The sequence below is a fragment of the Oreochromis niloticus genome, linkage group LG10, assembly GCF_001858045.2.
Source record: "Oreochromis niloticus isolate F11D_XX linkage group LG10, O_niloticus_UMD_NMBU, whole genome shotgun sequence".
Lineage (NCBI taxonomy): Eukaryota > Metazoa > Chordata > Actinopteri > Cichliformes > Cichlidae > Oreochromis > Oreochromis niloticus.
Genome location: NC_031975.2, coordinates 22,007,142 through 22,034,282, shown reverse-complemented (window position 1 = coordinate 22,034,282; position 27,141 = coordinate 22,007,142). Strand labels below are relative to the sequence as shown.

General features: G+C 41.2%; 1 protein-coding gene across 3 annotated transcripts in view; it reads right to left on the bottom strand.

Annotated features, from left to right (window-relative positions):
* Positions 1-1,922: 1,922 nt before the first annotated feature.
* fnip1 (folliculin interacting protein 1) overlaps positions 1,923-27,141 on the bottom strand; it is a 37,062-nt gene continuing 11,843 nt past the window's right edge. For 2 of the 3 annotated variants that reach the window (XM_005456122.4, XM_005456123.4), the window contains exons 2-18: positions 25,880-26,009; positions 22,304-22,441; positions 21,838-21,938; positions 21,439-21,513; positions 21,184-21,275; positions 20,136-20,219; positions 18,105-18,176; positions 16,759-16,894; positions 15,225-15,426; positions 14,765-14,850; positions 9,849-9,995; positions 7,883-8,052; positions 5,362-7,078; positions 5,097-5,262; positions 4,543-4,743; positions 4,306-4,421; positions 1,923-4,059 (exon numbers count right to left, since the gene is read on the bottom strand). In XM_005456122.4, the coding sequence (XP_005456179.1) occupies positions 3,981-4,059; positions 4,306-4,421; positions 4,543-4,743; positions 5,097-5,262; positions 5,362-7,078; positions 7,883-8,052; positions 9,849-9,995; positions 14,765-14,850; positions 15,225-15,426; positions 16,759-16,894; positions 18,105-18,176; positions 20,136-20,219; positions 21,184-21,275; positions 21,439-21,513; positions 21,838-21,938; positions 22,304-22,441; positions 25,880-26,009 (3,712 nt within the window). In that variant the 3' untranslated portion in view covers positions 1,923-3,980. The remainder of the gene's footprint in view (positions 4,060-4,305; positions 4,422-4,542; positions 4,744-5,096; positions 5,263-5,361; positions 7,079-7,882; positions 8,053-9,848; positions 9,996-14,764; positions 14,851-15,224; positions 15,427-16,758; positions 16,895-18,104; positions 18,177-20,135; positions 20,220-21,183; positions 21,276-21,438; positions 21,514-21,837; positions 21,939-22,303; positions 22,442-25,879; positions 26,010-27,141) is intronic. The other variant, XM_005456124.4, reaches the window with a different exon arrangement.

The window sequence follows — 27,141 nt, the reverse complement described above, 5'->3', positions numbered from 1 at the left end:
CCACGTGGACAAGCCAAACGTCTTCTGGAGAAAGGTTTTATAGTCGGACAGGCAAAAATTGAGTTATCTGACCACAGCGACAAGAGGCATGTTTGGAGCCTTTCCAGCCTAAGCACACTGTACCAGCTATCAAGCGTGGTGGTGGTAGCATCATGATCTGGGGTTGATTTGCTGCTAGTCCTACTGGTACATTGCACAAAGCGTGTGGAATAATGGAGGGGGTCAATCTCCAAATTCTTTATCTTCACTTCAAATCAGCAGTTACCTGAAACATGGACAAAACTGACCCGAATGGCCTTCCCAAAGCCACAACCTCAACCCTATTAAAAATACAAGGAAACCACCCAATTTAAATTACCTCTACCAGTTATCCTAAGAGCTATCCCAGAAATTTGCTATAAGCTACTAAACATGTCTGATCAAGGTGCAAATTGTTAAGGGGTATTTAACCAAATATTAGCTGGGGTGTATGTGTACTTTAACCATGTGTGGATTTGAAAAAACCCTAAAAATTTTAAAACCTTTTTATTTTAAGTCAGTGTACAATAATTCTATCATGAGAAAAGAACAGTTCAAAGAAATAATTAAAAACCCAAAAATATGGCATTCAGGCCCATGATGAGTGTATGGAAACTTCGAATAACACAATCCATCCACTATTCATACATACCTGTATTGTCTGTCAGTACATTACCATACGCTATTTACAACAAAGACATGCAAATCGTTATGGCACAGGGACTTTTCCAAACAACCACAGTCATAAATGAGAATACAGATAAAGGCTGAATGCAGTGCAGCAGAAGGGAAGGGTCAGGCGGTCTTTCACTGTAGGAATTATGAAAGGAGTACTTAAACGCAGCATAGATCCTCCCTCTGCCTTCGGACACATGTGAAGGCAAAGTGCAACCCGAGTTTTGCTCTGCTTGCGGAATATTGAGATTACCCTAACGTGTGTGAACGCAACACCTGACTGGAGGGATTATATTGAAGTCGATTTCTGCCACCTGAAGAATACAAATGGCATTACAAAGCATATTATAGTTAGTTTCTCAGAATTTGGAGTTGGTGTGTTATAATTATGGATTCCAACCTCACAATTATGACTTACTGACTTTTCCAGGTGGCAAAAATCAGTTTTCTTTAGCTCCTTATATTTCATAATTAAACCCGTGCCCTTAGAGAATGAGCTGCAAAGCCGAGTTAGATCCAATAAACCACTCCGTTAATCTGCACATGCCTTGACTTCTACTGATTCTTGTTACCCTGTGTTAATAAATTACCATTCACATAAGGCAGCAGTGTTGCTACCGTGGGGAAACATAGCTTCCACCAGTGTATTTGCTTTGAGTCAGGACACTCCTTCATTTATTGCATAACTGCGGTGTGTGTGTACGTGCTGGGTTCATTTAACCTCGTGCACTGGGAGGAGGGTTGGGTGGAGTGGCAGACAGCTTCAGGGTGGGAAATTCAAAGGTGGGTACAATGTGTAAGCCAGATGGTGACTGCTGACAGCCAAACTTTACAAAAGTGCTGTTTTTGTACAGTCTGCCCTGATTTACATCCACTGTCCAGTCTGTGTAAGACAAACAAACAAACAAAAAAGACGCATAATTTGTATTGCTTATAAGATAAGAAAGAGAAAATGAAAGACGGCTTTCCTTAAAAGCTAAAACCAGTTTACACATAATTATGCAGTCATGGAATAGTTTATTATGTAGTGTTTGTGGGGAAGGAGAGAAGAAACCACAATATAAGGATGTGATGAAACGTGAAGCTGGAGCTGCGCCAGTGACTCAAAGGCTTGTGGCAGACAGAAAGCCACTTTGTAATGTCTTGTAAACCAACCCAAAACACGGGGTCATGTCAACTAACTGTCCGTTAAATTCGGAGACAGAAAACCTTTCCCAGAGAGGCACAGGAATTTTCATCATCAGCATCTTTATTGCACAACGTTCCCATAAAATTGGGAAAAGAATAAATTCGAGGAGACAATTATTTAAAAGACATTCTGTACAAATACATGGAAATAAACTTGAGTATGTACAGTTTACACAAACCGTTACGCTTAAACACGGGCAACTAAATAATTTATCCATATACAAAGAGGGAAAAGGAGATATAAATCCATACCCTTTAAACATAATGGCTGGCTTGTACAAAAAAAAAAAAAAAAAAGTAGGCTGATATAGCGGAGTATCTTCAAATACAGTAACAAGCATATATGTATATATCAATTATAACAGCAAAAACGAGCTCTCCAGAAGCCTGCGACACATTTATGCCACTTTTCCGTTAAGACTTGGGTTATACCCAGGGTGCGATTTGGGCTGAACAAACACACACACACAAACACTGTGCAATTCCCAGGGTTAGAGTGCCACTTTCAGAGAGTGCAGTTAGACTGCGCTTCCATTAACAAGCTCAAACAATATTTTCATCTTAGAGATTTGCAGAAGTTCAAAAATTGTCCCACTGCCTCCAAGGTGCTGGATAAAAAGTACGCTATAGTTAGAAAATATGTGGCGCTCTCTCTGATTTGGGCAGTTTGTGAACGTGTTAAATTTTTCCCATCAATTCAAGATTTATTTTCAAAAAAAAAAAAAGAAGAAGAGTGTCCCAGATTCCACAAAATCTAAACCTGCATTTTTACCCTCAACAAATCGCACCCTGCTTATATTGCATAACAACCAAAATCTGCCAATGCCAAGAAAACAAAAGGAAAACGTGTCCTACTATAGTTTTGTATTTTGTGAGTCTAACTGTAATAGAAACAAGCTTGAGAATAGTGTCAGCTGATATATACATATCCACTATAAGGCCTACTGTGTTCCTCTATTCCTCTTGTTGCAGCAAACATCAACGCCGTAAACATCGTATAAAGGTGGCAAAGCTATAAAAGTGTGAAAATATTTCAGCATTTTTTCTTTTTTGGTTGTAAAATAGATGCAGATAATGCATGGTTTAGCTTTTCCACAGTATAAAGGGACCCCATTTAATCACATTCTGACGCAAAAATAAGTTTATCTTCCTTTTTTGTGTGAATCAATCATCTTAAGGAATTACACAGCCTTTCCCTTTTTAAAATTTTTTTTTATGAGAACACAGCATAGAGTCTGCACAGTTGACATTCCTCTGATTAAAATAGCTTAGAAAGTACCTCAGGGTTTTCTATGGGGCGGCTGTACATGGTTAGCCACATGCCCATATGAAGATCTGAGGTAGTGCTGTACCTGTGATAAGAATGTCAAAGCCACTTAATTCCCCGTTTCAAAACAAGTTTGCAAAAACAAAACAAAAAGTCAGGTGGGCACTGCAGTTTGACAAAAAGCAAGATCTTTTGATCTAACTCAGGGAAATTTGGCCTGTAAACAAAGTCCTGATGATAAACAAAAAGACTTAATTGGCATGAGATTGATAAAGTGATATTTACCTCAAAGTAAAGTTTAAAATCATCTGTCTGCTTCATTTAAACATGTTATTCATCACTTCGTATGACCAGGTTTAAGATTGTACAGGGGGAAAAAAAGCAGATGAAGAAACAAAATCCATTGTTATTACACTATAGACACCCTTAGATTTCCATTTTCAGCTGAAAAATAAAATTAAAGTCTTTGGCTTTTGTGTCCTAAAATGAAAGAGTCCTATTTAAAAACATTCAAACAACGACAGGAGAAGGTCATCTCAGGGATGTTTCCATTCATCCGCAGTGCCTCGCTCCATCTCTGGGTCTGTGGTCTCTAACTCCACCCTGTGGTTCAACATCATCATTGCTCCGAAATAGCAGCAATGAGTTTAAGTGTCAGCTCTGGCTGTGGTCCATAAAGACCCACGCCACACAGACACGCGGGTCAGGAAACCATATCAAGAGTCAGCAGCAGAGTGTGGACGGCCCGTTTCTGGGGCCGGGGTGGCACCACACAGCTCTGACCGGCCTCCCCAGGAAGCAAACTGTTGGAGACCTCAGTGTCAGTACTGTTTCATAGTAAGATCTGGGCAACATAGGGGGAGTGAGTGCTGGCCACAGCAGCTAGCAAGGGGAGGTCGCTGGACTCGATTCTGCAAAGATACCAAATAAAATAATAAATAAAAGTTAGATTAAAGGTTTACACTTTTGTTCACCTGGGAAATTTATTCAAGACCTGTTTTTTTGGGTTTTTTTTTAAAGATGGGAGTAGCCAAGTCACTAGCTGTAATGATGAAAACAACTGGCTGAAATGGGTGCAGATGAACCTTTACAGTTAACGTTACAGTAAACGTTAACATTTCAAAGTCGGAATAAGTAAGAAAAGGTAAAGGGCTTACCCTAAAACCATGCCCAGTTCTTTCACATGGACTCTGGTCTGGCCCTTCAAATACTCAGCAAGCATCTTACTCTTAAAGTAGATCTCCTGCAGACGGTCCTCAAGGTGCATTATACACTAAAGAGGAGAGGAACAACACATGGAGCATGACTTATAAGCAACAATATAAGTGGTATTTACTGTATACACACAAATTATTAGGGGACAACATGATCTTGACTCTAAAGACTTAACGTACAAAGTTGGGGGACACGTTGAGTTTGTAAAGCTGGTGAGTGGACTGCAATAAGCTGGAAACCAGGCTGGACACCAGGACCTCCTTCCCCAGCTTGTTGACATCGGTGGCTCGTCTCTGACTGCTCGCCACCTGCACTGTCCACTTGTCTGTGTCTGCTATAATGCAGACGGCCTCGGCTATGGGCTCATCCAATACTGGATGCTACAGAAGGATAAGGATGGCCATTTAAACCAATGAAATACACATAGAATGCACAAAAAGCACAAATATCCATAACGTGACCCAGTCTTCTATTTTATTACTTCTCAAACATGCATAAGTTAACTCAATTTTTTTCTTAATTTCTGAGTGACTTCCTGCTGGATTTAATTGTGTGCTTAGGATCATTTTCCAGTTGAAAAGTAAAGTTCAAGTTTAACTACTGGCATGACCTCAGGCTGCCCACTCCCTGATGCTGCAAAGCCTCCCTTTTGGGTATGACACCACCATTCTGCATTTTGTTTATGCAGGGAAAAAGTGTGGCTCCTTAAAGAGTAAGTCCTTCCAGTCTTTACCTGAACTGCATGGGTTAATTCAGTCATGAGGTTCTGCCGTAGCTTCTCGTCACCAGGCATCCCATGCAGTACAAAGTCTGGCACATAGGTGGGGCAGTAGCCTCCAAAGAGAGACCGGCCAAAATTAGCAATGCTTGGCTTAGAGTAGTTCTCCACCAGCTTTGACCTGTCGATGAAATGTAACATGAGAAATTTGTTTATTTCATTTCATATTTTGGGGATAGATTTAGTTTTTATTCCCCAACAACTAATCAGTTCTACTCACCCAGGAAAAGGCACCAGAACTTCCTCCTGCCAGTCCTCGGTCTCTTCACTCTCACTGTCTCCCAGCGCACTGTCTGAGCTTTCGTTGCGTGGTATTTCCCAGTCATTGATGGGCGCTGATTTGTGCTTTTGGTCCTCTTTGTTGTTACTCCTTGCATCCTGGGGAACGGGGACTGATAACACAAGATCTTTGTCCTGCTCAGCAGGACAGCCCCTGCAGACGCAGATGTCAGAAGAGTCTGTAGATTCACACCTGCACCTCCTCTCCATATCCAACAACCTCTCTCCCTTCCTGCATGACTGTATCTCTCCACTACTTGGACCTAAACAAAGGCCCAAACCCTGCACCCTGGCCTTACTGTGAAAGCCATGATCCCCTAGTTCATGATAGCGAGAAGCAGCTGAAAAGTCCACCGAGTCCTTGTTCCTACTGGCCTCATGTTGTTTGGCAACATTATCTATAGTCCTAGTTTCCCCAGGGTTGAAATAAACATCAAAATCATCTCTACAGTTCAGGTCCCACTGGGAGATCTTGCTAGGTACCCGCTGCAGGGTGGAAACTGCCTTGGTCTGTTTGGTTTGGTCCTCTGACATTCTGGTGCAGCTGGTCTTTAGCTCGGCTCCCATCTGCAGCTGCTGCGGTTGTTGCTGATAATGCTGTCCTCGTTGATGCTGTGATGGCTGCTGCAGCTGCTGCATGTGTTTCTTGTAGTCCTCCTCCACCTTCCTTCCGCGACTCTCTGTGTCTGATTCAGGAGACAAGGAGTCTCCAATGAGAAAAGTCACTTTTGTTGTTGGCTCTTCATCTTCTGGTAGAGTCAAAGCCATGGGCCCTGTCACAGAGTTTCCCGGTATCACTGATGCTCCAGCAATCAGGTTCTTATCTGGAGGCTTCTTCTCCAAAGGCATCCCCAAATGCCGAGCAGCCAGCACTTTAGTGGTCTGGTTTCCAGATGCTGCATTAATTAAAGCATCTAACCCACAGTTTTTACCTTCTGTGGGGGCAGGTATGGATGGATCTGATCCAAGGGTTGTGGGGATGGATGGATCAATAGGTTTCAGGTCACCCTTGGTCTCTGTATCCAGCACACAGACCCGCTCCCTGGTGGAAGCCAAGCCGACGTGCAGCACCGTCTCCACTCGAGCCTCTGTGAACAGTCGGCTGCTAGATTCCTTGCACACATCCTTAGCTTCTGCCACTTCTGCAGTCCTGTTAATGGGAATTGTGCCCTGGCCGTGTCCTGCCTGAAGCACACTGCTCCTCGATCCCTGGCTCTCGCTGCTGTCTTCCTCATCCTCGTCATCTTCGTCATCCTCCTCTTCCTCGTTGGGCGCATCTCCAGCACTGTGCTCCACTTCATTGTCTGTGAATGTGCTGCTCTGCAGGCTGTTGTCTGATGGATAGATGCTGTCTTCTGTCTCAGTCTGCTGACTGTGGGCCCCTTGGGACAGGTAGTCTCCGCTGGGTTTATGGACGGTAACCAGGACATAATCCGACTCCTCCACCTCGCCCTTTCTAAGGGAGGTAGTTATGAGAGAGCCGGGCATGACAATGGCCTCGTCCTCAGCACTGTCCAGCATGTGCGTCTCCAGCAGCTCAGAGCAGCGAATGAAGTAGGTAAGGACATAAAGGAGTCTCTGGACAAGCTCCTGTCTGCGGCCAACTACTACAGTCTTTGACAGCCGAACTGGGGAGCCAATGGCCCCATACAGGTCCCCTACAACAAAAATAAAAGAACAGTAATTTTTTACAAATATGTTAATTAATTCCATATTTTCTTGGCTTTATAATTTTATTTTTTTCCCCTAATCTCAGACAGGAAATGTATATTTTGAATACAAAGTTTTATTGGAGAGTAAAAAATACACACCCATACACACCAACTATACTGTACTTGGTTATCGCTTTCACTCTTCTCTTTACATATGACACATCTGTTTGCAGCTCTCAGCTGTTAACACTAGGTGTCAGTGTTAACTCACTTTCCAATTACATTCCATGTCACATGAGTAAAAATGAGGAGCCATTAAGACTTCTGTTTAAAATTTATTATAGGATTTTACCTAATAGCCAACTACTAATAAATCTCAGTACTCCAATTAGTTCAACTTCTGTAAAACAACGCAGTGCTTTTTACATGAATCAGGGAGAGTTTAACAGTATACCCAGTTTTCACTTTGAGTTATTACAATTTTAAACAGCATTTATATTACACATGCAATGTGGACTGGAATGACCGCTGCTTCTGAGATGACTTAAACGACAATGTCTGCATTACACCTCTTAGGATGATGCACAGACATCTAGCTTACTCAGATTTATTAAAGCTGCAGGTAGTGAACATAGTCTAGTCCTAACTTGTCTTCATGTTGTAATGATTAACAATGGCAACAATGTTCCAGTGAAAATAAAGAGCAAACACAGGTGTTACGTTTTACTTCCACTCCACCCAGGTGCTTTAACAACAAGCAAAGGCACATCTCACTCTCTCTGCCTGTGTGTTTGTCTTCGACCGTCTCACCTAGCTGTGCCCAGAGAGGATTGTAGGGGTGCGTCTTTGCCAGCATGTCGACGCTCTGGGAGGAGTGCTTTTCAAGAAAGATCTTGATTGGAGGCTGCCCATTTGGCATGACGGTGGGCACCCAAGCCAGATGATTGGTCAGAATCGCTGTCAATAATGCAGGAAGGAATCTAAGGGGGGAAAAATAAATCAAGAGAGAATCAGTGTGTGATCACGATCCATCCATCCATTTTCTTCCACTTATCCAATTCAGGGTTGCGGGGGCAGTTGCCATAGGGCGGGAAGCAGGGTAACACAGAGAGACAGACAACCATTTACATTCAAATTCACATTTACAGGCAATTTAGATTTCCTACTTAACCTAACGCTACTGCATGTTTTTGGACTGTGGGAAGAAGCCAGACTACCCAGAGAGAACCCACGCAGACATTAGGAGAACATTTAAACTCAACACATTTAAACCCCGGACCTTCTTGATGTGAGGCAACAGTGCTAACCACCATGCCGCCATGCTATGAGCACAGCTTACGGCCATACCGCCCTGATCACCCTCGATGATTACCATCTGTCCAGAAATGGCCTCTCTCTCTCTCTCAGTCTCCCTCCTGACCAACTTTGGTAAGGTCAAATGTTCTGTCATTACATGGAAAACCTTGGTCATTTCTTTCTTGTTGAACTGGACACCACAAACACAAATCCGTTGTTTGAAACATACCCAGCTATACACATTAAGCGAAACACTCATACACACACACACATATACACACACACTCCATAAGCATGATTCACTTCTCAGTTCTGACCACAAGTGTCTACTTCCCTTCCTGTCTCATGACTCAACTCTGTCATGTTAGCAGAGTTCAATCGCGTGCCGGGACTGCTAGAGTTATCAGAACTATCAGTCATGGGAACACTGATGAGATGCCTCATAAAAGATGTGATGTGATACAGTAAATGCACTGGTTCCCAGGGAAACATAACGCTTCGCTCAAGAGTCAACAGCACTTAGAGGTAGTTGCAGTAGTGGTGGAAACACTGACTTCGGCTAAGTGGTGATGCTGATACAGAAACTGGTTACTTAGGGGAAAAAACTTCTATTTAAGTTCAGTGAGCATGCAAGAAATTAGAGAACACGAGAAAAGTCCCAAATGTCTTAAAATCCATGTCTCATGTAGTACAGTAATGATAATCTGTCTTTATCTATGTTCTCTCATTGGTCTAATATGTATAAATGACTGAATGTAAAAAATATACGTAAAAATAAAATATAGTTTGGTTTTCAACAAAATGAGTGACGTTGTAGATGTCGAATTTTGATATGGAGCTTATAGTCGATAAAAGGACAAATGAATGAATAAAAAAGAAAGTTATATATAAAAAAACAAAAACTCTCAAGCACAGTTTTAATATTTTCAACTGTGTGAACGCTTCCACTGTGGTGTTACTCCCTAATTAAGATCTGATAAAACACATCTTAAGCCATTTTTACTATCTTACTAAACATTATGCAACACCTCAGTTCAGTGCAGTGAATGATACTTTAATTAACTCTGCTGAATATGGGTGCTATGTTCAATAAAGGCCCTGCAACCAATTCATACATGCACAATTAGCAGTGGTTTGACATGGCTTTGTAATAGCAACAATAAGCAATTAGAGACTGGCAGGGATCTTCTCATTCACAGCACTTTTTAAAGCGGACAAATAGATGCAAAAAGGGTGAAACATTCAGTGTCTGTGTGTGCGATTAAACATAACAAAGGAGTATGAGGGAGAGAGAATGAATAGTTAAGTGTGTGTGAGAATCTGCATGTTCCCCATTTCTGTTGATAAGAAAAGAAAGATGCGACATGTATATACATTTTGTGCACCTTGCATCTTTGTCTTAGTCTAGGACACTGTGTGCCATCTATAGAAATTCCTTGACTAATAGTGAAGTAGGTGGAAGAATAGGGAGACACTCAACTGGTTCTTGGAGGCCTGCTCCATCAGCAGAGAAAGCTCCCTCATGAATTGACCACAGAGCTGGTTCTTCTCTGATGCTCCAGACATCATAGTCAACCAGACGGGTTCGGCCACTCGGGGCATGGTGTAGAGGTCACAGATGGTCATCCTGGGGATGAGGTACAGCGAGGGAGGGAGCGATGAAAGAGGGGGAGGCCATGGAGAGTCCAAATGAAAGGGAACAAGGGGAAAGAGAGAAAACAGACAGAGAGAAAACAGGGACGTTATTGTCTCTTGGGGTAAACAAAAGAGATCTCAGTTCACAGAGCTTCGCTGTCTACACTGAGGCCATGGGAGACCCTTGCTGTGTATGTGTTTGTAACAGTCTGACGACCTTGCGTGCACCCTCTCTCTCGCCCTCACACACACCCGCACCCACACACACCCAACTTTGTCTCTTGGTCTGTACAGTGTGTGGGTGTATATGCATCTGTATGTGGCTCGGCTGGGACATTTGTCCATTGAGAAGGACAGGAGTCTCCATGGAGCGTGGGGTGAATTGGTGAGCATGTCTCGGCCAGAGGCCAAGCTTTGACACAGAGGCAGAAGGGAATCTCTGCAGACGTAGGAATGTGGACAATCAGGAATTTTTAGTCATGGTTAAAATATGGACTGCAGATCATTGCTTTAGGGTTTGAAAATGCAAATCCATTTTTCCCCATATTAAAAGAGCAGTTTTCAGTAGACAAGAAAACAAAAAGTGCTGTCATTTTCTATCAGGTGATAAGGTGCTCTGTAGAAAGTTGTCTGCTTACTTTAACTCTGCTGCAAACAAATTACCCGAATCTATAATACAATTACAATCTTCAGCTAACACAGCAGCATAGTCAAGGAAACTGAAATGGATTTAACCAGCTGCCATCAGCTTGGCTGATCTGTCACAAGACTTGTAGCTTCTACTGATAAGCAATAAAACCCCGCCCTGATTTCTTGATTTAGTCTTACTGGAAGCTTCGGGACAGCTGTAAACACGGTTAATTCTGCAGTAAACTCACAACCTCTCTGACCTATCATGAACCCGGCGACAGGAGCGATACAGACAGGCTGTGAGAAAACACAGGTGTCACACAGTGGAAGTGACATTCACTTCAGGTCAAGTATTCTGGTGATCAAGCTATTTTAGGATTGCGTATTTTTCCGAAGAAAACAACTTAACGCCTCACTGTTTCTAGGTGAATTTAACAGCACTGCCACGCAGATCTATTTTTAAGTAAGATGTTTAATAAATCTATCCCTAAACCCAAGCTCAGAGGGACAAACAGCCACTTTCCTACATGTGGATTATGACTAATCCTCAACTAAAAGAAAAACTCAGTGCAGACCTCCCAGCTTAATCCACGTCTATAAAACTAAGTTTCAAGAGTACATAATGTTAAAATAGAAAGATGCCGAATATCTAGTTGTTATAAACAAAACAAAAAGAGCGAAGCGTTGCTGTAGATGATCTTTAGTGTTATCGATTTCATTTTAACTGCTGGCAGTCTTGCTTTGTCACTAACTGAACCAACATAACGAGTCTTTATCAGTGTACTAGCGCGGAAACAAATCGTGCTAAACTAGAACATCGCAGCGTTAGGTAACAGTCTGACAGATAAAATGTGTGATAATAGCAAGAAGATCAGCGATCAATCGGTGAAGCAGAATGAACTTGGAATAAATCAGATACACATCTCCAGATCTCATTATGTCTTCTTGTTTGCAGGGCAGCAGAGATCATCCATCATTTGACTGTGGCATCAAATGAACTAATAATACTTTATTCACTCCTGTATTATAAACGGGTTGACTTTTTCCTGCGGCCTCTCCTAAGCCCCACTTGTTCCTGGTGTCTGGTGTACATTACTGAAAGCCTGCCACTGGAAAGAGGTCCCAGGCCAAGCCGGCACTAGACGAGTGGGGAAATCTAGCCTCAGCCTCCACGCATCAGCTGTTTAGGTGAACATTAAAAGAGCACGACTGTGATGTGGAATTAAACTGTTGTGTCGGGATGAGGACCCAGATATAAATTACCTCACTATGGTGAGTGACAGTCCAAGCATTTGCCCTCATTGGCTTGAATAAGTTGGTTTCATAAGCTGACTTTAAGAGGCATCATAAATACTGTCAGTTAAGCTGTTTATAGAGACTAACATGTTATAATTCCAATTAATAAGATTTTTGGGAACACTCTGTTTTGCCACCATTATTCAAATGCTTAAGGCTAAACTAGAATGGAGGCAGGGTAGATTTTAAGAGCACTGCTTGCCCTTTTGCTGTCATGTCAGGTCACTTTGTCAATATCATCTACGGAACCAATCTACCGACTTTAAATTTCAGTTTCTGGGGCAGTTTTACCCAACTGCCTCAAGGAACTTCTTACTTATTTATGCATTTTTTGTTTAGAAAGTTTCAGGGACATACAGCTTTATGTTTGACACTCAATTTCAGTGTCTAAAAAAAACTTCCCAACTTCACTGTATGTGTGCCCGAATGAGAATTAAGAGTCCAGTGTGTTAGGTGTTTTGCTTTGCACAGAAATCCTGTTCGAACTTAACCCCCAAATTCTGGCATAACCCCAATATAGGCTGGTGTGACATTTATGTCCAGATGCTTCTACTAAACCTTATCTTTGCCAACATGCAGGGTGTGTGCGCGTGCCCACCCTCCAGCTATGCTGAAGCCACGTCAGCGTCACAGAAAGGCATTTCTTCCAGTTACGTCTTGCAATGTTCCATTAAGTCAAAACCACTTAATGGCAAAAGTGGCTACTGTTATATTTAGCGTATATCTGAAGGTGATTTTACAGCTATTTAGTGAGTCCAGGGCATCAGCATTCCTCCTCCTGGCACTTGCATATTATTTACTATTCTGGTGCTCATGACTAGTTGTCTGAGACAGATAGGGCTGACACTCAGGAGGCTTGGGTTGCTGAGGCCGGCTGTCAGCAAGGCATATGACTGCAGCAATGAGGGGGACCTCAAACAGGGAACTGCGTGCCAGTGTGTATATGGAGAGTGAAAGTGGTGGCAGAGACAAGCAGGTGGGCACACGCACGCACATTATATAAGTTGGCGCGTTTTACGAGTCACACAATAATGGCAAGCATGTCTCAACCACACACAGACAGACATACCGAACAATCCTGCAGGCCAATCATCACAAATTTATGATTTCATATCTCATGTCATCACAAATAAAGACCGAATCCTTCTTGGAACCGATGTTTCTAAGAGGTCTAAAGAAATAATTCTCGACAAAGTATGCACTGAGGCAGAATTTCAGTTGTAGCTTCTAAAACCATGATCAGATAAGCCTGCCTAAAATTAGTCAAAGCCCCAAAGCAAAGGCCTCCTGTGTGCGCGCCAGTAACAAAGTAACAACTTTGATTTGGTCAAGGCAGAAACAGGAAACAGTGTTTTTACTTAACATTTCTTGCTGGTCTGAGTAATACACATGCCATTTCTTTTAACAATAAAATAAACACATAAGGAGAAGCGGTGTTTGTATATCAGTTCTCAGCTGGCTTAAAGTTGCACCCCTACATGCCTGTTGACCACTTGTGATCAGATCTCACGTCTCCACTTTATATGCAAATAAATGCAGATTTAAGTTTACAAACACTTAACAAATGACCTTTGACCCATTTCCCGCTACATTCGTGGCCCCCAGAACTTTATTTTTTCCAAGGAGATTGCATAAACAAAGACTCACAAGGTAAAACTATGACACTCGCTGTTGCAGCCAGTAAATATTAAATGTCACATGTATTGTCTTTTGAACATCATCAATAAACAAGTTATTTCTTCTCAACGCAAGCCAGCCTAGCTGGTAAACCCCAGGTCTCACACTCACATTCACTGCCTGCTTGGTGTTGAAAGAGGACCCTAGTAACCCACTAGCTTAACAAACCAAGCTTGGAATGAAAGACGCGTATAAAATACTTCTCAGGTAATTAAAGCTGACCAAATGTCGGCACCAGCATAAAAATGGATACTTGGTGACCCACTTTGCAAAGCATCGTGACTTTGCCAACAGCAGCTTTGGATAAAAAAACACTCTGATAAACTATTTTGATATAAATCTGTGTCATCTGACTCCTTGAAAATGTGAGTCTCTGCAGAATATATAACAATGGCTGCCTCTTTTATAGAGTACCTTCCTTCATCAGTGCAGCAGTTCCTTGTCTCCTAGACAGAGGAATATGTTACCCCTCTTTTTCCATTCCTTCACAGCTACTTTCCTACAGCCTATCATGCCTACATGGCCTCAATAACAGAAAACAAAATAAGTGGTGCTCAATGCCAGCAAGTTTGACCAAGTCCAGATCTCCTCTGTCAGTATTCATGTAGGGCTGAACCTCGAAGTGGAGCTGGGTCAGTGGCTCTGCAGTGTGCAGCCTCCAAAATAAAATGCTTTAAATAAGTTTAAATAAGATGTGCCAAGTCCCGTGATGTGTAGATGGATGCAAGATTCAGAGCATCCTTTTGTGTCCAGTTTTATTTTGCAGAAGTTGAAAAATTCAAGAAAATCATCAGTTTCCCAAATACACTTTTTAATGTATAGTAAATGACTGAAACTGAATAACACTGCTGACTTTGGTCAACAGAAAGAGCCTACAGTGTCAATGCAACCATTTTGTTTTAAGAAAGCTATGAGCAATTGTGTACATTGTTTTTGTCACTCAAAGTTATTACTAGGGTTTATGTTACAGGATAAGTTCTGCCTTAGAAGGTTATGTAACATCCCTTATTGCATGGATAAACACTTCCTAAAAAAAAAGTGGCTTTGTTTTAAGAAGTGTTCAAAACAAAAGCTTGAAATTTTAAAAAAAGTGAGAGAAATTACACTCTGTAAGATCACTTATATATTTAAGTGAGTAAATAGAATCTGTTGTCCAACCTGAACTCGTTGAGTCCCTCCACCATTCGGCTGTAAGCCAGAGCCCTCTGGCTGGCATCAGCTGACCGCCGACTCATCTTCATGGCCTTGAGAGTGACACAACACACATGAACTTTTAGATATTTGGCAACAAAGCTGTCAAACTAAAGAACTTGTAAAGGAGAAGACGGGTTAACACTGGAAATCTACCAGAGCTCTTACAGTGCCAACAACAGACACCAGTAAACAGAACCGCAGATATAAAAAGGCATGACTATTGACCGGTCAATCTGACAGCAGCTCTGCCCATTACAGCAGCAAACAGTGCAAGGTTTGTATTTTTTGTTCCATTCATGTCATTGTTAATGCATTAGATTTTGCAGGCAAACTTATCTCTACATCATCATTCAGGAAGGTGAACAGGAGCTTAAAACTGCAATAAAAAGTTGGCCTCAAATTAAATTCCATCTCTTTAATTTACCTGCTCAATTGCACTCTTTAGTTTGTTCATGTGGCTTTCAAAGAGTGGAAAGTGAGAGAAGAAGAAATCTTGGAAGCGGCTGTTTTCCTCAGCGTTGGGGGACAGCGTGAAGATGACACCTATGGCTATCTTCTTCTTCCGAATCACACCCAGACTTGGACCGCCACTTTCATCCGACATGTTGAAGCTCTCCTCCACCGACCTAAGAAGGACAGGATTCACATGGAGTCAACTTTACAGCAAGGATAGAGGAGGAAATGCATATATAACACCTCATCTGGTGAATCCAAATCCTACTACATTTGTTACATCTCACCTTGCATAAAACAATCCATACATTACTGGCACCCCTCCCAAAAAAAACACCCCATTAGCATTTCTTTATATTTACCTATATTTAGTTATATTTAATGACTTCAGAGTGAGTAAATTATCTGCAGCAACTTAAATCAGAGAACACAGAACATGTTTAGGAGGTTAGAGATTATTCAGTTCAGAATAACTGAAAAGTCAATGTAAACAATCCCTACAGGTGCCCCAAGTTTTATTGATTATTTACAACCCTGTGTCTGTACAAAGGTAGTGCTGGAGCAAAATGTTTTAACTATATACTCTTATGCATCATTAGTACAGTATAGGTAATTCTATATACTACCACTAACAAGGAGGAAAAAAAACTTGAAGAGAACACGAAGAGACTGAATCTGAGGATTGTTGGTGGTCCTGGTGAACCAGAGCGCAACCAGAGGCTGACAGCTACTTTGATTGCAGCAGACCAATACCGCATCCCGTCTAGTCACGGCGTTGTGAGTATCTACTAACAGCAGCAGTGTGTGCGTTTTTCCCAGCTGCCTGCTGGATTCGGAGGAAGTCCTAGTAGGATAAACTTTACAAAAGCCAGACAGGGGCCCTGTATAGGGGTGAAAGACCACTGGGCGCTTGTGATTGGGAGGAGAGACTCTGAGTGTGACTTCTGGGAAAGCTGACTTGTGTATTTGGATTAGAGTGAAACCTTATCAATCAGCTGGCAAATCCACAAAACAAACAATCAACTAGTAAATAATTAATTCAGAAACTGTTTCTGATAATCTTTTTTTCCTTCTAGCTTTCAAGTTTGTTTCTTTTGTTTGTTTGTTTTTATAATCGTTAGAATTTTCTGTGTTTTGTGTGATAATGTGTGTAAGCATATCCAAGTTGGTCAGAAACATAATTTTCAGCCTTAGAACTCTGTGACGGGCATTTTCATTTCCTTTAAGTGTTTTATAACTTTACAAATGTTGAAGTGAAATCAAATGAAGTCTCAAATTTTTGAAATATGGAGAAGTCATCAGCTGATACCCTAATGTTTTTGTGTACTTGCTTGCTTGTCTAGACAACAGTTTGTGTTTGTTTTTCTACTGCAAAACTGCCCTGCTTTATTTTCTGTTGTGTCTTTCCTCATTTACACAGTTTTTATTGACTGGAATATTTATTTATTTTTATTAATTATTATTATTTTTTTTTTTTTACAGATGTATGTCTGCATGCATCTCACCATCGGGGGAAGACGCCGTTTTCTAGGCTGGTTGTTTGACTGCGGAGCCATCGGCGCTGGTAACTGGACGCACAGCTGCTGGTCAAGGACGAGCTCGGGGATGGGAAGGGAGTGATCAACAGGCTGCTCAAGGAAGCTACAAGGAAAGATGAGGAGGAGGAGGAGCACAGAAAGGAGTAGGGAACAGATAGAGGGAATGGTTGGAGACAGAAGAGTAAAAAAGGCACAAGTTAGTCAGACAACAAGTGTGTAGAGTACTTAGTTTCAATGACACATCATACACACAAACACAGACACGCCTACACACAGCCAGACAGACTTGAAAACAGTGCTCTCAATGTAAGATAGAAGGAGAAAAAGAAAAAGACAAAGAAAAATTTTTGTTCTTCGTTTCCACAAACGCAGACTATAATTACTGAATACCTTTGATATGAGCGCTAATGTCAGCAAGCTTGCTCATAGTCACATGCTGCAGTTGTTGGACAAACTGGCTTTACACCAGGCTTGGCATGATAATGACACACACACACACACACACACACACACACACACACACACACACACACACACACACACACACACACACACACACACACACACACACACACACACACACACACACACACACACACACACACACACACACACACACACACACACTCTCTCTCTACAGGCCCTGATCACAGGGTTATTTACAGCCCTGACAGGAGGCAGTGATCACTGGTCACATGAACCATTTAGTTGGTGTGTGATCTTGTGTGTTTGTGTTAAGAGATAAAGAGAGATAACTGAATGAATGTGTGCATCTTGTAAGGAGAAAACTGATAAGAGTGTTGCAGCAGCAAAAAAAACCTCTGAAAGCCTAACCCCAGTACAGAGGTGGAGAAAGTCAAGAAAAGACACCAAGTTCTTAAATTAGAACTTTATCAGCTAGTATCGAGCGACGATATATTTAACTCTCAGCACGAGACCCATGTTTAAGCAGAATGCACAGTTCTCCTCGTACCAGTCATTCCAATAGGACATGATGATGTTTGAAGGGGTGGGGGTAATGGAGAGCCTGGGAGACAGGGGTCAGTTTCCACAGGACAAACTTTTCCAGACTTCAGAAGCTATGTATTCACCTCAACACCATCTTCCAACATGCTTTCATTTCTTTCTGTGTGGTTTTATGTAGAGTGTAACAACCCAGTATCTTCCTGACATACTCTCAATGTTCTCTGTTCCTTGACCTCTTTAGTCTTGACCAGATTTAATGTAGGCATAATTCAAAGCTCAGCTGTGGGACCGAAAGTGGTGTGAGTGTAGGTCAATCCGGGCTTTGGCGCCTAGTCTCATTAACGTACCAGACCTGGCGATGCCACTGTCCCTCTCGTCGTACAGCCCTCGGCCAGGCATGTCCATAGGGTGACTGTGGCCTGGAGGAAAAAACAGGAAAGAGAGAGAAAGGGAAAAGTTAAGGGTGAGAGTGGGTGAAGAGAAAGTAGGGCAGAAAAGGGACATTTAAAAAAATAAATAAATAAAAAAAGAGAAAATAATGACCTGTGAGAACAAGAAAAATGTTATTAACGAACTGGAGCACCAGACATTTTGAAGATGCTCGTATCGCCACTATGTTAGAGATTTACAATGTTGTATTATAATACAAGAGATGCTAATGCTTTTAGATGTGTAACAAACTCTTGGACTAGCAACCACGAAGCAGAAGAGGTGTTTTTCTTGGTTAGAATCAAAATAATGAGTGCAATGAGCCAATACAGCAGAGATGGGGTTGAAATATCATAAAATAGCCAACGGAGCAGTACTCAGAACTCCATAAAAAAAGGCTTTAACCTCCAGCAGGTGCTGAACTACTCTCTGCTGGGTAGTGGCCGCTCCTGATTGATTCTCATGTCATTAGTTAGCAACCTTTGTTTTCCAACTCCAAAAACAGGAAGTGTCACAAGGAAGACAAATAAGGTGAAAAGCACCACTGTTGTAATAGACTGTTACTCAACAGCTCACTCGGTGTCACTATCAACATCATCTGCTGCAGCGCCGACTTCCCTCTACAACAACCCCGTAACACAGATATCACAGAGTGTGTCTGCACTTAATGTCAACATACTGAAGGAAAGAAAATAAGAAAAATGAGAGGTGAAACACCCAAACCCAAATGGCTGAAATGATCTTGGTGCTCTTTGATCACTGCAATATTGCATGCTAGTGCAATGTCTTTAAAGGGATGTGTATGAAGCTTATTGCATGCCAAGTAAAACACTCTTTTTATAACTCTTACCAGATTACCACGGAAAAAGGTTGCCCAACCCCAAATGGAAAACATGGAGGTAGTGATAACCACTATTGAAGTGTGGCAAAGGTATTGATTACAATGTAAACATACAGCAATGTTTGGAGATTTGATTTCCATGGTTATACACGTTTCAATACAATCAAGGAAGTATCTGATCGGTCCCAAACCTAATCAGCAGCATATCAAGCTTAACAAAGCCCCCAAACAAGCCCTATTCAGTGAGGAACAGCTTCAAGTTGCATATTAAGCGTGTGTGATAGACACAGATGGTAGAGAATTCTTCACTATGGCTATTTTACTCTGCACAGCAGTCAGGAAGTGAGACTGTTGCTACAATTTCACTGGTGTAAATGCCTGGGACAGGCTGAGAAAAGATTGTGAAAGGGGAAAAAAGAACTTAAAAACAGCCCACTGCACATCAAGCCTAAAAGCATTGCCCAAGTATGACAGGCACTGTCAAAGGCAACATGTTAGTAAAAGTATGTGAGTACATAACACAAACAGAAGGAGATGAAACTGTAAAAATAACTAATACTACAGCCACCGACACCAGCGAACCCACATGCATTTCTGTGTGTTATCCACCTGCAGACATGGGTCAGATAAAGTATATACATGATTTTAGACAGCTTTATGGCTCATGAGTCAAGTTCTTGTTTGTGAGGCATCCATTAACAAAATGAAATAAAGATGCCTGAAGGAATACACATTCCCTCCACCGTTTCCTAGTTTCCTTGTGGTTTATGTGGTTTATACGAAGAAGCAGAGATGAAGCTTAAGGGCATGAGGTGTCTTTGAGTATGGCTCCAAGACACCTCGATCCTCATTTAAAGAACTGCCTTTTCATTTATTCAGTGCCACTTGACTTTAAATTTTTTGCACTTCCTATCTGACCCAAGTTATTTGCAGATGCTTAGTGCCATTGCAAGCTATGTCTCGAATACTATCACTGCTAATGCAAGAATCACTACCCAGGCATGCAGTTGCTGAGAGGCATCCAATGCAACCACCATTACTTAAACTTCAGTCTACAGATACGCATGCAACTGACACACAGCAATCATGGTCAGTTTTGAGCGCCAACCTGAAAAGAAAGAAGCGCTCTTGATGAGGCGTAGAGGGCCCTGTTCAGAGAAGGCCCGTCGAGGGCTGCAGAGCTGAGAAAATCCTGCGCAGCACAAACAAAAACATGGAAAAGAAGAAAGGGAGGAAGAGAAGAAAAAAAAAAGGACAAAAAACACGAACCATGATTAGTGAATGAGTTAGGAGGAAATATCACTGCCTCCTATTGTTTGAAAGTCTCATTAGTTACAGGAAATTTTTAGTTTGAAATAAACAACCAAGCAGACAAGAAAGGTGGCATCGCTCACAGAAAATGCACCCTATACGTAATTTTTTTAAAATTTATTTATTTTTTTGGTTAAAGCAGGTTTCATAATTGGTTAGATTTTCAGCTCTGATGTATGTAACTAGATGTATTTTCTGTGAGGATGACAGAGAATCTGCACAAATTAAAAACTTCGCCAACAGTTCTTCATTTGAGCTTTTTAAAAATCAGGCTTTTATGCTCATCTTTATAGCAGAAGCATTTCACAGCCTAAGCCTAAATCAACACTTGACCATCAAAAACCGACACTCAAATTTCACCACCTGTAACATAGTCGGTCATCATGAGGATCCGTGAAGCATGAGCAAGCATACTAGAATGCCTTAAGTGTTTGATAGAATGGCCGATTCGGTTTACCAACTGAGAAATCTTGTGTCAGTTTAGGGTAGACGTTGCTGTAAAGAAAAGCTGTTGGCAAAGAGCGCCCTGGGAGACCGCAAAGGTGAAAAACTTCAGATAAAATAAATAAGCAACAAAATTCATTCAGCACAGAGCTGAGCCTTCCAAACAAAATGCTGTGATGGGAAAATTAAATATCCATTTGTATATTTAACAAGTCCAAAAAATGAACATAAAACCCCCCAAAATAAACACATTACATAAACATATAGAGCAAGTTCTGTCTAAGATTAAATAAAAAAATAAAGTACTGGTAATCTACTTGTAATTTGTACAGAAGAAGAGAAACGATCACTGATGGCACAAAAATAAAGGGTTTGGCACAGCACTACGTTGCCATGGTTACCTATGTTCCCTAGCAGATTGTTGGGCCCAGTGTTTTGATCAGGCTTTAGGGTGTTGTTGTCCTGTCCAATGAACTCCAGGCTGTCCTGTAACCTGTGTGGGACGAACAGGGAAAGCCAGCAGAACATTTATAAGATTTATTGCCAACAACACTTGTATTGCGGATTGGAGAATACTCTCATCTTTTGGTATATGAAAGAGTTCTGCATAGGAGTCATAGCGAGACATGTGTGTTGATAAGCTTGTGAATGCTTACGTGTTCAGGCTGCCGTACACGCTGCCTCCCGTCCTGGCGGTGAAGACTTTACTCAGCATCAGCTGAGGTGGTGATCTGATATGACGATAGTGCAGGAACAAAGATCATCAGTATATGTGCTTTGTTCATATTTATGGTTGTGTGTTTCTTCTTCTACCTAATCAATTCACAACTTATTATGTTCTTCCTGGATCCCATTATTGCCTTCACTTCACCTTAAAACTGTTTGGCCTCAGAAAACTTAAGGATCTGATATCCCATAGTTTCAACAAGTTTTTAAAAGTCCCTTTATTCAGAACTAGAATATTTAATGTTTGCTTTTTTAACTCAAGAAACAGCAGTGAGGAGAAAGTCATTCATGCATTCATTTTCTTTTCTTCCTTTTTTTTTATTTTTTACCTGATCTGGTGGATTTTAAGCGTAGAGCCTTTGTAGCTCATGGCCACAGAGCCAAACATCATTTCACCCAGCATAACCACATCTGATGAACACCTTGAACCCTGGAAATGACAGAAATATTTTGATATTGTAACCTCTAGGCATTAGACACCGACACAATCACATTGTGCAAATTCTTAAGGCATCATAACAGTTATTCATTTAGCACTTAATATGACCTTAGATGGCTGTGACCGACTTGGTCATATAAAACGGGGGTGATTGCACACAATTTACTTCAGCAGTTTGATCTCAAATGATACCAGCAAATCAAAGCTCGTGACTGAAACATGCAACAAACGTCAAACTAAATTGAAGAGTGCTCCTCAAGGACCATAAGGTATACAAACACAGTTTACATTTGTAGGTTTATGGATATGTCTTTGTAGAGGAGTACTTCATTTAAATAGTCTTAGTCCTGTGTTACCTGGAAGCGGAGGCCTTGCTCCTTGGATTCCTTGGTTTCCGAGGTGCAGGAAGAGGAGCTGTCCAGGGAACTGCTGCTGCCTCCTGTAGGACGAAGCTGGCAGCATTTTCCAAACATCTTCACCTGGGACTCAGCGCTCTGCAAGATAAAAATCAAAATATAGAATATTATAGACCCAACTGCCAAGAACGCAGACTTATTTACCTCTAAAATTAGTTGTTGATTTTTGTTTTGCATCTTTTTATCCTTGTGACTAATTAGAGACCAAACAAAAAAACAAAAGCAGCATAAATATGAAGCATCTACTGCAAATGACCTACAACCCTGAGTTGAAATCACAAGACAGGAGGGTTGAACATATTTGGTTCTTAATGACATTCATGTAGCAACAAATGGCACAGGTGGAAATAGAGACAAGGTCATTAAGATTGTATTGTGGGGTGTTTATCAATTATACAGACCACTATTAACGTAAGCATAAAGAGAGTACATATCCAAGAGTGTTCTTCATCCGTTTTATACCAAGTTTCAAATTGGACCCTTGACTTTTTACAATCAAAAATCATCATAAGTAGTAAAGCTTTTAGTTGAGAAACATAAATACAGTTAAACTATAGGTCAAAAGCCACAGAAACCCAATCTAGAGGTACTTGGATAAACAGCTAGCTAAAAGCAATGTGATCTCAATCAGCCTGTGTCATGTGCCTTCTTAACTTGGCAGCCTATTCAAGAGGAATGCATTAGGGAGGGTGGAAGGGGAGGGAGAGGGTGTGTGTGAGGTTTCTTTTTAGTGACTAGGCTCTGGTAATGGCTCACTTGAAACCACTGTTGCTGTCAGTGAAAAAGAGAAGAACACAGAGGGAATATGAGAGGCTGTGAGAGAAAAACAGCATGAGAGAAGGAGAGAAAGAAAACAGGCAAAGAAGTAGAAAGATGGTTTTTGCTTCATTACGTCATCCTGCTGCATACAGCTTATGTTTTCTTTCACTTATAAAGGTCATTTTGCAGCAAATACACGGTTATGAAGACACTACGAACATGCATGTGTCAAACAGGCACACGGATGTGTGTGTATGTGTGTGTGTGTGTGTGTGTGTGTCTGCTGCAGTGCAGTGTGAGGTATGTACACAGACTCCAGCAGCATGTGACTGCCAGTCATATGACTCTTTCGAAAACTCGTGACTGAGCAGCACTGCAATCATTCCCTCCCTCCCCCTTCCACTCTCCACTCCCTCAACTGCTCTAACTTCATCCCTCTCCAATTCCTGCAGCTTTTTTCCTCTCCTTTAAAAATCTATTTCTATTTCAGAACAAGTGCCATCTTCCATTTTTTTCCTCTCCATTTTCTTGCAGTTTCCTCTTCCCCACTATCTCCCCTCTTTCTCTTCATTCCTGACTCTTGCTGACCCCATCACATACATCTCCCCTTGTCCAGCTTGTCTTGCTTGGTCCCTTGTTTCTACATTTGTCATTCTGTTTTTCTGTGCTTTGCAGCTGTAATCTCTTCTCAAAAATAAATTCATCTGAATTGCCAAAAACCTGTCATGTGAGAAAAGAGTAACTGGCAAAGGCCTAATGCTGCAGAATGCGCCAAAAATATTGACTCAAGCACAAGCAACAAACACATAATGCAGTAAGCAGGGTCAGTGCAGTATCTATGTCCTCACTGCAAACAAATGTCACTCTCCAAGACATGTAAACATACACACAACATAACTCTTGCTATTGTTACTGTATACAGTACATGGCCCAGGTCAAATTTAAATGCAACGCTTCAATAAGTTGAGGTGAATGAGTTCAGGAAGTTAAGCAAATATACCATCCTAATTTCAATGTCAGGTGGCCATATAGCAAAGCAGGAAGTGAACGTGTGCCTGCAATATGTCAAACTTATAGACATGATAATGAGACAAGTGGATGAGTCACGCAAGAGAAGGTATGGCAAAGCAAAGGAAACCTGGTCCGCAGACAAAGAGACAAACCCAAGGGGAAGCAAAACACAGTCCTAAAATATGGAGGCAACAGAAGAGATAGTAAAGTGAGAGGAGAAGGAACAGGGAAGTGTATAATGAGAAGCCAAATGACATGAAAGACAGGAGGAAGGGAGGCAGGGTATATTATAGAGGACACAAGGACCAAAAGAAAGACAGCTGAGGTACAGAGAAAGATTAGGCAGGTTAAGACAGATGTGTGAAGCAATGGCTGAGAAAAGTCATTTTCTCACATGCAAGTGCAAGTGAGAACAGGTGAACATGAGAACAGTAATGGATGATCCAGTGAGATTTGATATTAAAACAATCTTTAAATGCCAGTAAGTGCACGTGTGTGTATATATCATCTGACTGCAGCTAACCGTTGTAAAGATAGAGTGTGCCTTATAAATATATATAACTGTTACACGGATAATGTAAAGGACAAAAACAACCAGATTATTTTAGAAAAGGAGAGGACGCTAATGAGGTCATCACAGTGATATAGATTAAAAGGAGGCAGCTAGAGAAGGCGGAGATGACACATTTAGGTAAATACAAAGAAAGACACGAAAATTAAAATGCTTGAAACAAAATAAGATAAATACAAAGGAAAGAGAGAAGGAAAAACAAAACAAAGAGTGAGTGACATGGCTGTCATGTGAGGATGAAAGAATGCTGCTTACACATGGGCTGTCAGCTGACACTATTATTATTATTATTGGAGATAACAGCACCAGAACAAACCGGTCAGGGTCAGAAAGGAACAAAGAGCAGCAGTATAAAAATATTAGGCATGTTACAAAGGAAAAAAAAAAAAAAAAAAAAAGCAGTGACTGTCACCATCTCAAAAATATACCCAAAGCTGGTAGTTATATGGCATAAGTTAGATAGTTTCCATCTTCAAGTCTCACTAGATGGGTGTGCTGGCAATTAAGTCTGAATCTAGGCTTAGTGACACAAACAAAGACACTTCTTGTTTGAAGAGTTTTCAGGTAATAATGGCCTTTGCGGCATTCTTGCCCTAGAATGCTGACTATAAGAGTACTTGTAAGTATTCATTCAGCAGGTTTTTTGTGAAAAAGAAATTCCTTATCTTAAACAAAAAGACAAACTCACAAACACTCCAACCAGGTGCACTCCCTAGCTTTTAACTTTCTGTGGGGAAGTGAGGTGTAGTACAGGTTAAGGTGTAGCTTGTGTCCTCTGGACTTTGTGAATCAGGCACATGACTTTCTGTATGTCACAGCAGCGTGACTGGTTTCTGTTTTGTGCCTGCGTATGTCTCATTGCTCTTATCTTTTTTCATCTACAATAACTTTCTTTGAGCTTTGGAGGTCAAAGTTTACGGTCTTAAAAAAAAAAAGTTAGTAGTTGTAAATACATAAATTTTTACAAAGATTTTAGACTTTGCAACAGCATCTGTAGCTATTTTAGTGCATCACCTGTTCCTGTGGGAACCTGTTTATTTATTTATTTTTTGTTTTAAAATCAGCAATTAGGAAACAGCCCAAATGTCAGCAGCTCACAAGCACATACAGACGAAGGGAGAAACAAAAACAACAACAAACAAACAACAACAAACAAACAACAACATATGACTTACGGGAATGGGGGTTTCCTCCGTAGCCCTTTTTTTGGCGGCGGAGTCAAACAGGACATTTCTGCCACGCCTCTCGCAGTCCTGGTACACTATCAGCCTGATCTGACTGGGCTCCAACTGGGGAAGTGGCCAGCTAAATGGGAGGAATAATGGACAGAGAAAAGTGGGATCACATGGGAGTGAATTAACACTGAGAAAGCAGTAGAAAGCATTTCGCACACATCTTTTACATATATGATGGTATATGTGCCATATCCAAGAAACCTGTACATTAGTAACAACATCACAATATGGTAACAAAATACCTTCTGAAACAATCTGGCGCAGAAACTACGACGCAGAGCAAAAACATAATTTTGTGGATTATAAAATCAAAATCAGAACATACACGTGCAAGATGCAGTGCTGCTCTAATGTTTTGAATAACAAACATGGGAGACATTACAGCATTACTGTAAAGGTTGCAAAGAACATTTGCAGTAATGCAACTTGAACATTGACATTGTGGATCCTAAGCATATCCTTGAAGCTGATGTTTTGGAGTTGTACTTGATTTTGTTGCAAAGCACAATTCTCATTTGCAGAAAACTGGAAGAGCTCAGTGCATAAGGGAAAATGTAAATCTGACATGCTTGCAACCTAGTAATAAGCACAGTTTAAGCCGTCACTCATCCCACGGCTATGGCAGAGCCAGCGTTCTCCATGCCACAGCTGTCTTTCACCCATGTCATACAAAGTATGCCATGAGAACCTACTACCAGTCTAACCCTAACAGTTTCATGGTGTACCTTGATAGCAAGAAGTCACCCAAGACAGTCAGTTATGTAACTGAATTAAAGAAAGCAAACACATTAACAATATAGGGGTATGCCTTTTCTTTCCAGCACGTACCTTCACAGATACACATGTAACTAATCAGCCTGTGTGACCACTTTGCAATTCAACTAGATGACTTGATTTATCACTGACCAAGTCACTAAGCCATCATCCACTGCCATGACTAAAGAACTGTGAGCACAAATACAACTTTTGGCTTTCTTTAAATGAAAAGTCATTTTCACAAATGTAAATTCTTAAAATCATTACATTACACAAATAGTTAATAAGACTTTGAGCCATATTGGAAATATGGAGTATCTGTAAACTGCTGTGAAATTTCATGCCAGTACTCTTCTTCTGGCAGGAAACGTTGGACAGCTGTTAAGTAACAGCTAAGCCATTTACAGGCAGCCAGAGCTCCATGGTTGTTGCTAAGTAACCTGTGG